Source organism: Pleurodeles waltl, chromosome 11 (genome assembly GCF_031143425.1).
Source record: "Pleurodeles waltl isolate 20211129_DDA chromosome 11, aPleWal1.hap1.20221129, whole genome shotgun sequence".
Lineage (NCBI taxonomy): Eukaryota > Metazoa > Chordata > Amphibia > Caudata > Salamandridae > Pleurodeles > Pleurodeles waltl.
The window spans coordinates 713206207-713221707 of NC_090450.1; the positions used below are offsets into that span (position 1 = coordinate 713206207).

General features: G+C 44.6%; 1 protein-coding gene across 2 annotated transcripts in view; it reads left to right on the forward strand.

Moving 5' to 3' along the window:
- GGCX (gamma-glutamyl carboxylase) overlaps positions 1-15501 on the forward strand; it is a 208425-nt gene that overhangs the window by 89210 nt on the left and 103714 nt on the right. For both annotated transcript variants that reach the window (XM_069214370.1, XM_069214371.1), the window contains exons 11-12: positions 7986-8155; positions 8899-9029. In XM_069214370.1, coding sequence (XP_069070471.1) covers positions 7986-8155; positions 8899-9029 — 301 coding nt within the window. The remainder of the gene's footprint in view (positions 1-7985; positions 8156-8898; positions 9030-15501) is intronic.

Consider the following 15501-nt stretch of genomic DNA (forward strand, 5'->3'; position numbering starts at 1 on the left):
GGGTCTGCATGCTGGGGTTGTTATGGTTCATTGTGGACAGAAAATTTGGGGTTTTCCTTTGAACACACATTTCCTGTTAAAGTGGTTTTTCTGCATTTGTAGTATACAATGATACGAAAACACAGCAATTGAATTTTGCCTGTACGTAGGCATTTTGTTTGCTTTATATTAACGGGAGAGGTGATTTTCTTTTAAAAGTGTGTTTTAGGTTCTGTGCATGGTGGGGCTATGGTACATTTATGCATATTAATGAAGATCTAATAATGCAGAACAGTTTTATTTCATTTGTCATTTAAGAGGTGAAAATAAGAAAATTTGCTATAAGCCCCATTTAGATATTTTATTGGTCTTTTATGACAGGTTGATTTTAGTTTATTAGTAGACATAAATAGAAAAGTTTTGCTTTCTATGCGCATGTGAGGAGATACTCTAAGGCTCGAGAATATTAAGAAAAACTTGAAAGTTCCCCAGCATAGGTATCTTTCATAGAATGACAGGCTTGAATCATTCTCCCTTAGTTGACATGGTAGTCCCACAGTAACATTGAAATAGCAATGTGAAGATACAGTTTGCCTTAGGTGCCTTCGACCAATGTCACTTTTAGTGGCTCTTTCATTTTAAATTTCCCAAACTGGGAACACATTTAGACTTTAAATTAAAGTTACTCATGGCTGGTGTCAATGTTTTAACTCCTAGATCCGTACCAAATGTTGGTGTATCCATGGTCAACTCTGCATCCAAAGAGGTTAAAGCAGTGAGGCTTTCCAGTTTTTTTTATCAGATTTGCACTTGATGGTAATTTTAGGACAGGGCGAATGCATGCATTGCCAGACTGATTAGCAAAATGGTAGTTTTATTTTTCTTGTAAATGTATACAAATTCATTTTCAAACAGGTCAACATTGTGCGAGGGTTTGCCAAAGTTCAGCACTTTTATTCCTTCAGTAGTCAAACTACAGTGGGAGAGAGATTACAAACTAGCATCCTCTGTGTTGATAATCATCACCCTGATCTTGTTTATGTTCCTCACAATAAATGATATCGTTTGAGCTATTGAGGTCTATGGGCACTTTTTAACAGAGGTTTGACTGGAATCGTGTTGCAGGGGTTGTTTCCTAATTGACACCATAACTGCCTCTGCTTGATCTCACAATCTGATGAGGGGATGCTTCTCTTTTCCTTCATTTTTGGGGGAGTAATGCCTCTGTGTGGAGGTTTGGAATTCACTCTTAAGACCTTCACCTCTTTTTCATGATACCCATCCCTTTAAGATTGCCTGGTGGGATCCTGGGGCCCACAACTGCATGGAGTTTGCAAGTTCCCTTGCACCTCGTTGTGGCCAAACTTGTCCCAGTCATTAATTGTATTTCTCTATGTAGTAGGTGTTCAGATGTCACTTTGAGACAAGAGTTACACTTTTGTCTGCCATGTTCAAAATCTAAGTACCACATAGAGCATTCTTGGATATAGTCTGTGAGGTTACCTTAGCATATGCTGGAACTGTTGGACAAGACTCCCAGCGCTTATATAAGTCCCAGAATGTTTGGTGTCTCTTGCATACTTTGTGTTATCATTTAAGACAGCATCATGCATCATCAAGTTCCAGGACAGAATGGAAAACGTTGAAGAGGTTGATATTTCAACGGTAAAGTATCTGCTTCAGGAATGGTGTCAATTAGAAGTCTATTGATACCATCCTCAGACATGTTTATATTTCTAGGTTACAAAGCTACCGTGTAACACACACATTTTATTAAGAATTTCTTCTAATGTAATTTTGCTGCACCAATTCTTGAGGAGCCCAGGGCTACTACGTATGTCACAGACCACACAAATACTCGATTAATCAAAATCTGACTGTCCAGGGCTCTATAGAATCTATCGGTGTGTTGCTTGATAGGTTCTTCCTGCTCCAGACCAAAAACACCAGTCAGAATCCCAACACAATAATACTGCTTAATAAAGACGGAGAACAGCGCTAGGCTGACCTGTGGGTTTTCTACCTTTCAGGGAAGGAATGTTTGATTTATTTCCATGTCATAAGTCTCAATGTTTATAACTATTCACAATAATGAACAGTTCGATGGCATCTGTCGCTGTAGATACGCATGTTCTGCAATAGCTCGCCATCTGGTGTTGGGCCGGAGTGTTACAAGTTGTTTTTCTTCGAAGAAGTCTTTCGAGTCACGGGACCGAGTGACTCCTCCTTTTGTCTCCATTGCGCATGGGCGTCGACTCCATCTTCGATTGTTTTTTTTCCGCCATCGGGTTCGGACGTGTTCCTGTCGCTCCGAGTTTCGGAACGGTAAAAATAGTTAATTTCGGAAGATTTTCGTCGGTATTGTTGCGTTCGGGATCGGCGTACTTAGATTCAACACCGCATCGAAGATCGAAGAGCTCCGGTGCCCTTCTGGGTAGTTTTTTCGATCCTCCGTCGGGGCCTGGTCGGCCCGACCGCGTGCTGAGGAACGCCGATGGAACGGACCCCGTTCCGTTTCTGCCCCAAATGCCACAATAAATACCCCTACACAGACCAACACTTGGTCTGCAACCTGTGCCTGTCACCTGAGCACAGCGAAGACACCTGCGAGGCCTGTCGTGCGTTCCGGTCCCGAAAAACACTCCGAGACCGTCGAGCCAGAAGACTTCAAATGGCGTCCGCACCGACAGCCCAACGGGAGTTCGAGGAACAGGAAGAAGAAGGTACCTTCTCGATCCAAGACTCAGACTCCGAAGGATTCGACGACACACAAACCGTGAGTAAGACGTCGAAAACCACACAAAGAAACATTTACAAGGCCCAGGGGACGCCACTGCCACCAGGCCATGGCTCCACCCATAAATTCGGTGACCGACCGTCGGCACCGAAAAAGGCCCAAACAGTGCCGAGATCGTCCGACTCCGGTCGAGACACCGGCACGCAGCCTTCTCGGGACCGAGAAAGTGCTGGAGACAAGCCTCGACACCGAGATGCCGGTGTGGACACGGCTCGACGCCGAGACAGCGGCACCGAAACAGATCGACGCCGAGAGGTTTCGGCCCCGAAAAGGAAAAAAGTCACCTCGGAGCCGAAAAAACACGCAGACAAAGTTTCGACGCCGAAACAAACTGCAAGCGACCCAGCTTCAGGCTCTTATACAGAAGAGCACTCGCTAACCTCCCAAATGCAAAAGCATAGGTTTGAGGAAGAGCTACAAGCAACTGATGTGGACCATACGCAAAAGCGTATCTTCATTCAGCAGGGGACAGGAAAAATAAGCACCCTTCCCCCCATTAGGAGAAAGAGAAGGTTGGAGTTCCAGACGGAACAAGCACCACAACCAAAAGTGGTTAAAAGAATTACACCACCACCCTCTCCTCCGCCCGTGATTAACGTTTCACCAGCACAAACTCCATCTCACTCCCCAGCTCACACCACCATGAGCCAGGGTGACCAAGATCAGGACGCATGGGACCTATACGACGCCCCAGTGTCAGATAACAGCCCGGAGGCCTACCCTACAAAGCCATCTCCACCAGAAGACAGCACCGCATACTCTCAGGTGGTGGCTAGAGCAGCACAATTTCATAACGTAAGCCTCCACTCAGAACAGGTCGAGGATGATTTCTTGTTCAACACACTCTCCTCCACCCACAGCTCCTACCAAAGCCTGCCTATGCTCCCTGGTATGCTCCGGCACGCAAAAGACATATTTAAGGAGCCGGTCAAAAGTAGGGCAATCACACCAAGGGTGGAAAAGAAGTATAAGCCGCCTCCTACGGACCCGGTTTTCATCACTACACAGCTGCCACCAGACTCTGTTGTTGTAGGAGCAGCTAGGAAAAGGGCCAACTCTCACACATCTGGAGATGCACCACCCCCAGATAAAGAAAGCCGCAAGTTCGATGCAGCTGGTAAAAGAGTCGCAGCACAAGCTGCAAACCAGTGGCGCATCGCGAACTCCCAGGCACTACTTGCGCGCTATGACAGAGCCCACTGGGACGAGATGCAACATCTCATTGAACATCTGCCCAAGGACTTCCAAAATAGGGCGAAACAAGTGGTTGAGGTGGGACAGACCATCTCCAACAACCAGATACGTTCCTCCATGGACGCTGCAGATACAGCTGCACGGACAATTAATACATCTGTAACTATCAGACGGCATGCATGGCTCCGAACGTCTGGATTTAAACCAGAGATTCAACAAGCAGTTCTCAATATGCCTTTTAATGAAAAAGAACTGTTCGGTCCAGAAGTGGACACAGCGATTGAGAAACTCAAAAAAGATACGGACACTGCCAAAGCCATAGGCGCACTCTACTCCCCGCAGAGCAGAGGGAATTACAGCACATTCCGTAAAACGCCCTTTCAAGGGGGGTTTCGGGGTCAAAGCACACAAGCCAGCACCTCACAAGCAACACCGTCCACTTACCAGGGACAGTATAGAGGAGGTTTTCGGGGACAATATAGAGGAGGGCAATTCCCTAGAAATAGAGGGAGATTTCAAAGCCCCAAAACCCCTACTACTAAACAATGACTCACATGTCACTCACCCCCTCCACACAACACCAGTGGGGGGAAGAATAGGTCATTATTACAAAGCATGGGAGGAAATCACTACAGACACTTGGGTTCTAGCAATTATCCAACATGGTTATTGCATAGAATTTCTACAATTCCCTCCAAACATACCACCAAAAGCACAAAATTTAACAACACACCATTCCAATCTCCTGGAGATAGAAGTGCAGGCACTATTGCAAAAGAATGCAATCGAATTAGTGCCAAACACACAAATAAACACAGGAGTTTACTCACTGTACTTTCTGATACCAAAGAAGGACAAAACACTGAGACCAATCCTAGACCTCAGAGTAGTGAACACTTTCATCAAATCAGACCACTTCCACATGGTCACACTACAAGAAGTATTGCCATTGCTAAAACTACACGACTACATGGCAACTTTAGACCTCAAGGATGCTTATTTCCATATACCAATACACCCATCGCACAGGAAATACCTAAGGTTTGTATTCAAAGGAATACATTACCAATTCAAGGTACTGCCTTTCGGATTAACAACCGCACCAAGAGTCTTTACCAAATGTCTAGCGGTAGTCGCTGCACACATAAGAAGGCAGCAAATACATGTGTTCCCATATTTGGACGACTGGCTAATCAAGGCCCATTCGTTCATACAGTGCTCAAATCACACAAATCAGATCATACAAACCCTCTTCAAACTCGGGTTCACCGTCAATTTCACAAAATCCAAAATTCTGCCACGCAAGGTACAACAATACCTGGGAGCCATAATAGACACATCAAAGGGAGTAGCCACTCCAAGTCCACAAAGAATTCAAAATTTCAACACCATCATACAACGCATGTATCCAACACAAAAGATACAGGCAAAGATGGTATTACAACTCCTAGGCATGATGTCATCATGCATAGCCATTGTCCCAAACGCAAGACTGCACATGAGGCCCTTACAACAATGCCTAGCATCGCAGTGGTCTCAAGCACAGGGTCACCTTCTAGATCTGGTGTTAATAGACCGCCAAACTTACCTCTCGCTTCTGTGGTGGAACAACATAAATTTAAACAAGGGGCGGCCTTTCCAAGACCCAGTGCCACAATACGTAATAACAACAGATGCTTCCATGACAGGGTGGGGAGCACACCTCGATCAACACAGCATACAAGGACAATGGAACGTACATCAAACAAAACTGCATATCAATCACCTAGAACTTCTAGCAGTTTTTCAAGCACTAAAAGCTTTCCAACCAATAATAGTTCACAAATACATTCTCGTCAAAACAGACAACATGACAACAATGTATTATCTAAACAAGCAGGGAGGGACGCACTCCACGCAGTTAAGCCTGCTAGCACAAAAAATTTGGCATTGGGCAATTCACAACCAAATTCGCCTAATTGCACAGTTTATACCAGGGATACAAAATCAACTCGCAGACAATCTCTCTCGAGATCACCAACAGGTCCACGAATGGGAAATTCACCCCCAAATTCTGAACACTTATTTCAAACTCTGGGGAACACCTCAGATAGACTTGTTTGCGACAAGGGAGAACGCAAAATGCCAAAACTTCGCATCCAGGTACCCACACAAACAATCCCAAGGCAATGCCCTATGGATGAACTGGTCAGGGATATTTGCTTACGCTTTTCCTCCTCTCCCTCTCCTTCCTTACCTGGTAAACAAACTCAGTCAAAGCAAACTCAAACTCATATTGATAGCACCAACTTGGGCAAGGCAACCCTGGTACACAACGCTGCTAGACCTCTCAGTGGTACCCTGCACCAAATTGCCCAACAGGCCAGATCTGTTGACACAGCACAACCAAAAGATCAGACACCCAGATCCAGCATCGCTGAATCTAGCAATCTGGCTCCTGAAATCCTAGAATTCGGGCACTTACAACTTACCCAAGAATGTATGGAAGTCATAAAACAAGCAAGAAGGCCATCCACCAGGCACTGCTATGCAAGTAAATGGAAGAGGTTTGTTTGCTACTGCCATATTAATCAAATACAACCATTACACACAACTCCAGAACATGTAGTGGGTTACTTGCTTCACTTACAAAAATCTAACCTAGCTTTCTCTTCCATTAAGATTCACCTTGCAGCAATATCTGCATACCTGCAGACTACCTATTCAACTTCCCTATATAGAATACCAGTCATTAAAGCATTCATGGAGGGCCTTAGGAGAATTATACCACCAAGAACACTACCTGTTCCTTCATGGAACCTAAATGTTGTCCTAACTAGACTTATGGGTCCACCTTTTGAACCCATGCACTCCTGCGACATACAGTTCCTAACCTGGAAGGTGGCATTTCTCATCGCCATTACTTCCCTGAGAAGAGTAAGCGAGATTCAGGCGTTTACTATACAGGAACCTTTTATACAACTACACAAAAATAAAGTCGTCCTAAGGACCAATCCTAAATTTTTGCCAAAGGTTATTTCACCGTTCCATCTAAATCAAACAGTGGAACTTCCAGTGTTCTTTCCACAGCCAGATACCGTAGCTGAAAGGGCACTACATACATTAGATGTCAAAAGAGCATTAATGTATTACATTGACAGAACAAAGAACATCAGAAAGACTAAACAACTCTTTATTGCATTTCAAAAACCTCATGCAGGAAACCCAATTTCAAAACAAGGTATAGCCAGATGGATAGTTAAATGCATCCAAATCTGCTACCTTAAAGCTAAACGACAGCTGCCCATTACACCAAGGGCACACTCAACCAGAAAGAAAGGTGCTACCATGGCCTTTCTAGGAAACATCCCAATGCAAGAAATATGTAAGGCAGCCACATGGTCTACGCCTCACACATTCACCAAGCACTACTGTGTAGACGTGTTATCCGCACAACAAGCCACAGTAGGTCAAGCTGTATTAAGGACATTATTTCAGACTACTTCCACTCCTACAGGCTGATCCACCGCTTTTGGGGAAATAACTGCTTACTAGTCTATTGCAGAACATGCGTATCTACAGCGACAGATGCCATCGAACTGAAAATGTCACTTACCCAGTGTACATCTGTTCGTGGCATCAGTCGCAGTAGATTCGCATGTGCCCACCCGCCTCCCCGGGAGCCTGTAGCAGTTTGGAAGTTACCTTCAATTATCTATATATGTATCATCTCAACCTTAAATAGGTGCATACTTAGTCACTCCATTGCATGGGCACTATTACTACAATTCAACTCCTACCTCACCCTCTGCGGGGAAAAACAATCGAAGATGGAGTCGACGCCCATGCGCAATGGAGACAAAAGGAGGAGTCACTCGGTCCCGTGACTCGAAAGACTTCTTCGAAGAAAAACAACTTGTAACACTCCGGCCCAACACCAGATGGCGAGCTATTGCAGAACATGCGAATCTACTGCGACTGATGCCACGAACAGATGTACACTGGGTAAGTGACATTTTCATTTCCTTCCACGCAGGCTGTTTGATCCCAGAGTGGACATAGTGAAGGCGGACTGGTCTCCCTTCCAGAGGACCTCCTGGGTGATGCCCCTGCTGATTGATCTGTCACCTTGGAGGCAAAAGTTCCAAGAAATGGAGAGCACGCTGGATAACCAGACTGCAGTGGTGTTTATTGCCGATTTTCCAGGTGAAACTATTTTGATTGATGTTAGTTTAGGTGACCTGAAGTGTGTTGTAAAAGCAAGCAGTTCTGTAATCCTAAAATGTGTTCGTAGCACTGCAGTATTACCTCCTAAGCAGCACATTCATTGACGCTGTGCTGTGTTCCATTCAGTACAACAACGTTGTAGTCCTGTACTCCCCAACATTAAGCTGTGAGCTCTACACATGAGTCCAAGACTGACTGAATGACACTAGTCTGAGCTTTCACCAATGAAACATAGGTATTGGCTTCACACTTCCACCAAGCTCTGCTCTCAGTACTACAGCCTCATAGCCCTTGCACTCGCAGACACCAGACTGAGCTCTCTTCTAGTTGCACCCACTTATTTACACACTGTACTCTAAAGCTCTACACAACTGAGGGCCACACATGCAACAAAGAAGACTATTAGCTGCGTGTAATAATACATAATCATGAATCTCAGTGATCTCACTTCTGTCTGAGCGTTCCCAAGTACCATTGACTCACAGGGCTATCATTCACTCAAATGAAAGTGAGATCTTCCAGTATCGCAGCTACAGAGGTCTCATGCTTAGTAACTCTTCCTACTATTTGCCATGCACTCTCTGTGCTCACTTGTTTCAAATAAACCCCCTGAAGTAATGCAAAGTCTTGGGTCCCGCACTGTTTATAGCTAGCATTTCAGTACTTGTCACACCGACGCCAAACCGCTGTCTTAACATGCCCATTCTCACATTTTATTTAAGGTCTGCTTTTGGAAAATTTTGTGAGCGAAGATCTGGGTAACACCAGCGTTCATCTGCTGAAGGGAGAAGTTCAGGTGGAGATTGTGAAGGAAGAGAAGAACTATACACTGAAAGAAGGAGAAGGAATGCAGGTGAGTGAGGCAAGAATACCTAAAAGGGAGAATGTGATGTCATGCAGTTGGTCCCTTGCACGAACAATCCACGCATTAGTAACTTGATCATATATACTTTTAGAGTTTAATGCACTGGTATGTTCAAAGTCATTACTAAAAGTACTAGAATGCACAACTGGATGGGCCCAAAAATGGCACTTTACTCCAGAGCTCCTGACACTAGCTCCTTCCTGGCCATTTTGGTGATGCTTTTGCACTGCCGCGACTTCAGTCTGGACACTGATGCAGGGGTGGCCCTACAGATGTACTATCAACACTGAGAAGCTGGTCAAACACTGAAATCAGGGAAACATGGAGCTGCTTTGCCCTCTTGCAATGCCAGTGACATGGATGGTTGCCACCTCGCTGCATTGTTCTGAGAGCATTGTTGAATCTGGTTGAGACTGGGTTATTGGTGTGCTCTTGGGCTACTGTACAATTATGACCTAGCAGACCTGTCTTCGGCCTGAAGGTCACAGATTGAGCCCACACCAGCACTGTTGAGCGGACCAGAAGTTGGCAATTTGCTGAGCCCTTTTAGCACCAGACACTCAAGCCAACACTTAAGCGAGCCCAGCTTACTACTCGTGACACCAAGGTATTTGGGTTTCTTATAGATGCAATGTGAACTCTTTAGGCATTATGTCAGAACGGTATGTGCCGCATTGCATAACGCTATTAGCATAATCCGAGAATCCTGGTGCCACAGTACCCCAAGACTGGTGATTCCTCGAACAACACTGAATCAGTGTAAAGATGGGAAAGGGGAAATTCAGAAAATCTAGTCCCAATCCCTGTCAATACAAAAGCTCTCAAAAGACAAAGGGTGCTTCGTAAAGGGACATATCATTTATATATAGGGAAAGTGTGGTGTTAAAGCAGTCACATATAAGTGGGTAATTAAGGACGTTGATGTCATACTGCAGAAGGCTGCTAAGAGTTGTAGGGCTAGAGTGGGGCCAATGGGAGTACGGATATGAAGGTAAGGAGCCTGGGTGATCACAAGGGATCAGTGGACACTTCTCTGAAACAGCTCAACTAAGCATGGTAAACAGGGAGGTGACAATAGAGACGCAAGAGAGTGTCGTAAGAATATCCTGTGTATTTGTTTTAGGTTTCTCTTCATTCGAGACAGGTGACTATTTACCGTCATTGGTGAGGAATGTAAGCATTGACCTGGAAAGTATACAGAATTAAATTCACCAGTCTGAAGGTTTGGACATCTTCCACCCCCCAACAAAAACCCAGAATGGGTCACACCCATCATTCATCTGGGCTGTGTTGAAAGGCATGAGCTTATGTTGTGGGGTTGCAGTTTACTGAAAGGGTGTAATGCTCGATGGTCATAGGTTCTTCTGGTTTTCTGGCCTAAACCCTGACACACTACAGGGAGTGCAGAATTATTAGGCAAATGAGTATTTTGACCACATCATCCTCTTTATGCATGTTGTCTTACTCCAAGCTGTATAGGCTCCAAAGCCTACTACCAATTAAGCATATTAGGTGATGTGCATCTCTGTAATGAGAAGGGGTGTGGTCTAATGACATCAACACCCTATATCAGGTGTGCATAATTATTAGGCAACTTCCTTTCCTTTGGCAAAATGGGTCAAAAGAAGGACTTGACAGGCTCAGAAAAGTAAAAAATAGTGAGATATCTTGCAGAGGGATGCAGCACTCTTAAAATTGCAAAGCTTCTGAAGCGTGATCATCGAACAATCAAGCGTTTCATTCAAAATAGTCAACAGGGTCGCAAGAAGCGTGTGGAAAAACCAAGGCGCAAAATAACTGCCCATGAACTGAGAAAAGTCAAGCGTGCAGCTGCCACGATGCCACTTGCCACCAGTTTGGCCATATTTCAGAGCTGCAACATCACTGGAGTGCCCAAAAGCACAAGGTGTGCAATACTCAGAGACATGGCCAAGGTAAGAAAGGCTGAAAGACGACCACCACTGAACAAGACACACAAGCTGAAACGTCAAGACTGGGCCAAGAAATATCTCAAGACTGATTTTTCTAAGGTTTTATGGACTGATGAAATGAGAGTGAGTCTTGATGGGCCAGATGGATGGGCCCGTGGCTGGATTGGTAAAGGGCAGAGAGCTCCAGTCCGACTCAGACGCCAGCAAGGTGGAGGTGGAGTACTGGTTTGGGCTGGTATCATCAAAGATGAGCTTGTGGGGCCTTTTCGGGTTGAGGATGGAGTCAAGCTAAACTCCCAGTCCTACTGCCAGTTCCTGGAAGACACCTTCTTCAAGCAGTGGTACAGGAAGAAGTCTGCATCCTTCAAGAAAAACATGATTTTCATGCAGGACAATGCTCCATCACACGCGTCCAAGTACTCCACAGCGTGGCTGGCAAGAAAGGGTATAAAAGAAGGAAATCTAATGACATGACCTCCTTGTTCACCTGATCTGAACCCCATTGAGAACCTGTGGTCCATCATCAAATGTGAGATTTACAAGGAGGGAAAACAGTACACCTCTCTGAACAGTGTCTGGGAGGCTGTGGTTGCTGCTGCACGCAATGTTGATGGTGAACAGATCAAAACACTGACAGAATCCATGGATGGCAGGCTTTTGAGTGTCCTTGCAAAGAAAGGTGGCTATATTGGTCACTGATTTGTTTTTGTTTTGTTTTTGAATGTCAGAAATGTATATTTGTGAATGTTGAGATGTTATATTGGTTTCACTGGTAATGATAAATAATTGAAATGGGTATATATTTTTTTTTGTTAAGTTGCCTAATAATTATGCACAGTGATAGTCACCTGCACACACAGATATCCCCCTAACATAGCTAAAACTAAAAACAAACTAAAAACTACTTCCAAAAATATTCAGTTTTGATATTAATGAGTTTTTTGGGTTCATTGAGAACATGGTTGTTGTTCAATAATAAAATTAATCCTCAAAAATACAACTTGCCTAATAATTCTGCACTCCCTGTAGAGAGGAAAGAGAATTTGCTAGGAATTCAAAGAAAAGTTGAACAGAATGGAGATTGTCGCGCTGCTGCAACACTATGCTAAAATGAAGTTGGCAAATGGCACAAGGTATTTTTGTTCCCCAGGTAGAAGCTTCTAGTAGCCTGGAGAAAGTGCAGTGCAAGACAGAGTAGAAAGAGTTTTAAAGAATATTACATTAGTCTGCCAACTTTTAGTCTGCATGCCTCTACTCCACAGACTTTACTTCTCGACATTTGTTTTTTTTTTTTACTGTTTTTTTGTGCTTTTACAAATTGCATATATATCCATCTATATTTATACATATGCTTAACATAAATATATATATATTTATTTATGTAATTGTAAAAACTGCATAAATACCCATCTATATACATATATTTCTACATATATTTCTATATATATTTTATATGTATATATATATATATATATATATACATATATATATATATATATATATATATATATGCCATAAAATGATCCCAGTATCACCCAGCTTCTTCTACCTCTCGAGGTCGGGTCACAGCCAACGGCAGCCGTTATTTTATAACCAAGACAATGCCACTCCTCCCGGGAATTAAAAAGACGGCACTCCAAAGTTTTAGATGCAAAGTAAAGTTTAATGGTGACACGTTTCGATCAACAGATCTTCCTCATAGCCTATATTTCTCATAGTACTCCAACCTATTTTAAGAGACATAAAGCATCCACAAATGAACATGGTAAAAAAATATATATATATATATATGTGTGTGTGTGTTCGATGGCATATATATATATTTATTTTTATATATATATATATATATATATGTTCGATGGCTTCTGTAGCTGCAGATACACATGCTGTGCACTGTTCCTGCCATCTGGTTTTGGTCTCGGAGTGTTACAAGTTGTTTTTCTTCGAAGAAGTCTTTTCGAGTCAGTTCTTAGATTGTTTTCTTTCCGCCATCGGGTTCGGACGTGTTCCTCTTTGTTCTGGGTATTAGAGTCGGAAAAATACTAAATTCACCGAAAATCATCGGTATTGTTTTCGATCGCGAAACAACTTGCATCAACACCTCGACACCGGTGAAACTCACCTTCGGTTGCCCTTCGGGCTCCCGTGCCCAGCCAGGGCCCGGTCGGCCCGACCGCAGAAAACGTCGAAGCCTAATGGACCGGACCCCGTTCTGATTCTGCCCACAGTGCCACCCCAAGTATCCCTACACAGACCAACACCGGGTCTGTAATCTGTGTGTTTTCACCGGACCACAGAGAGGATACTTGCGAGGCCTGCAGGTCCTTTCGATCGAAGAAGACCTTGAGGGTTCGAAGGACGAGGCGACTGCAAATGGTGTAGAAGAGTTCTGAGCACCTCAACGTCGAGGAAGAGGAGATGGCCATCTCCATCCAAGGTTCCGATTCGGACTACTCCGACGCAGACTGACAACACACAGCAGGCCAGCACGTGAGTACGCCTGCCCCAAGCCAAGCCAAGCCCAGAGTCAGTCCAAAACAAAAGTAAAGGCCTCGGGGAGGCCATGGCTCGACCCACAAGAAATCAGGCGGTGACCAAGCAACACCTTCGGCACTGAAAAAGGCCAAACCCGTGCCGAAGTCTTCGGACTCGAGCCGAGAAACAGTGTATGAGAAAACTCGACATCGACTCGTCGAGTCGAAGCCTCGAAAGAGTCTTTCGGAGCCGAGGCCTACTGTCAGCATGGGCATTTCGGTGCAGAAAAAAACTGCTTCGGAGCCGAAAAAAGCCTCGTACACCGAGCAACATGGACTCTCAAAACAATTGAAAGAGAGACACAGATTTGAGGAGGATCTTCACCAAATGGAGGAGTTTGATGAAACACAGGCAAGGATACAGATCCATAAGGATACTGGAAAGATCCAAACGGCACCTCTTCTCAAATTCAAAAGGAAACTGGCTGTCCAAGGACTTTCAGACACTGAGCAGCCAAAGGCTAAAGTGCCCAGAGAAAGATCTCTGTCGCGCCAGTTTTCCCCAGAACATTCTCCTCCGCATTCTCCTCAAAGAACAATTTCACCTCTTGCCACTTCCACTGCACAGTCACCCACACACACACTGTGCAGTCGCAACAAGATACAGACCCCTGGGACCTTTATGATGACCCTGTGTCGGACAATAGCCCGGAGTGCTATCCTTCTAAACCCTCTCCACCCGAAGATAGCACCACATACACTCAAGTCTTCGCTAGGGCTGCTGCATTCCACAATGTGAGCATGCACACAAAGCCATTGGAGGACGACTTTCTCTTTAATACTTTGTCCTCAACGCATGCTTCCTACCAAAGTCTGCCTATGCTCCCAGGCATGCTTAAACATGCCCAACAAATTTTTCAGGAGCCCGTGAAAGGAAGACCCATTACACCACGAGTGGAAAAGAAATACAAGCCACCACCGTCAGACCCAGTGTTCATAACACAGCAGCTGCCCCCAGACTCGTTAGTGGTTGGAGCTGCAAGAAAGAGAGCCAACTCGCAGTCATCTGGAAATGCACCACCGCCAGATAAGGAGAGTAAGAAGTTTGATGCAGCAGGAAAGAGGGTAGCGTCACAAGCTGCCAATCAGTGGCGCATAGCAAACTCTCAAGCCCTCCTCTCACGATATGACCGAGCTCATTGGGGCGAGATGAGCAATATCATCCAACATCTCCCCAAAGAATACCAGAAAAGACCTCAGCAAATGGTAGAGGAGAGACAAGCAATATCTAACAACCAAATACGATCAGCATTAGACTCCGCCGACACTGCCGCAAGAACAGTGAACACTGCAGTGACAATTAGACGGCATGCTTGCCTGAGATCCTCAGGTTTCAAACCAGATATTCAACAGGCTGTACTCAACATGCCATTCAATCAGCAACAGCTATTTGGCACACAAGTGGACACAGCCATCGAAAAGATGAAAAAGGACACTGATATGGCCAAAGCAATGGGAGTGCTCTACTCGTCCCAATACAGAGGAACATTCAGAAAACCGCAGTACAGGGGACGTTTTAGACCACAGTCATCAGAAACATCCACCTCTCAAACAAAACCCTCCTACCAATCACAATATCAGAGAGGGGGGTTTGCGGTTCCTTCAGGGGACAATAACCAAGGTCCAGGGGAAAATTCCAAACCACAAAGCAGGCCACTAATACCAAGCAGTGACTTGCCCATCACCCTCCCCCAACACACATCCCCTGTGGGAGGAAGACTGGGAATGTTCCACAATCAATGGTCACACATAAGAACGGACACATGGGTTCTATCAATTATCCAACATGGTTACTGCAGAGAATTCACACATTTTCCTCCAGATATTCCCCCAAGAGCGCACAAACTGTCATCGCAACATCTAACAATGTTACAGAGGTGCAGGTGCTATTAAAAAACAGAGGAACTGGGGTCTATTCCCTATATTTCCTTATTCCCAAAAAGGATGAAACACTAAGACCAATTTTAGATCTCAGGACTCTCAACCTATTCATCA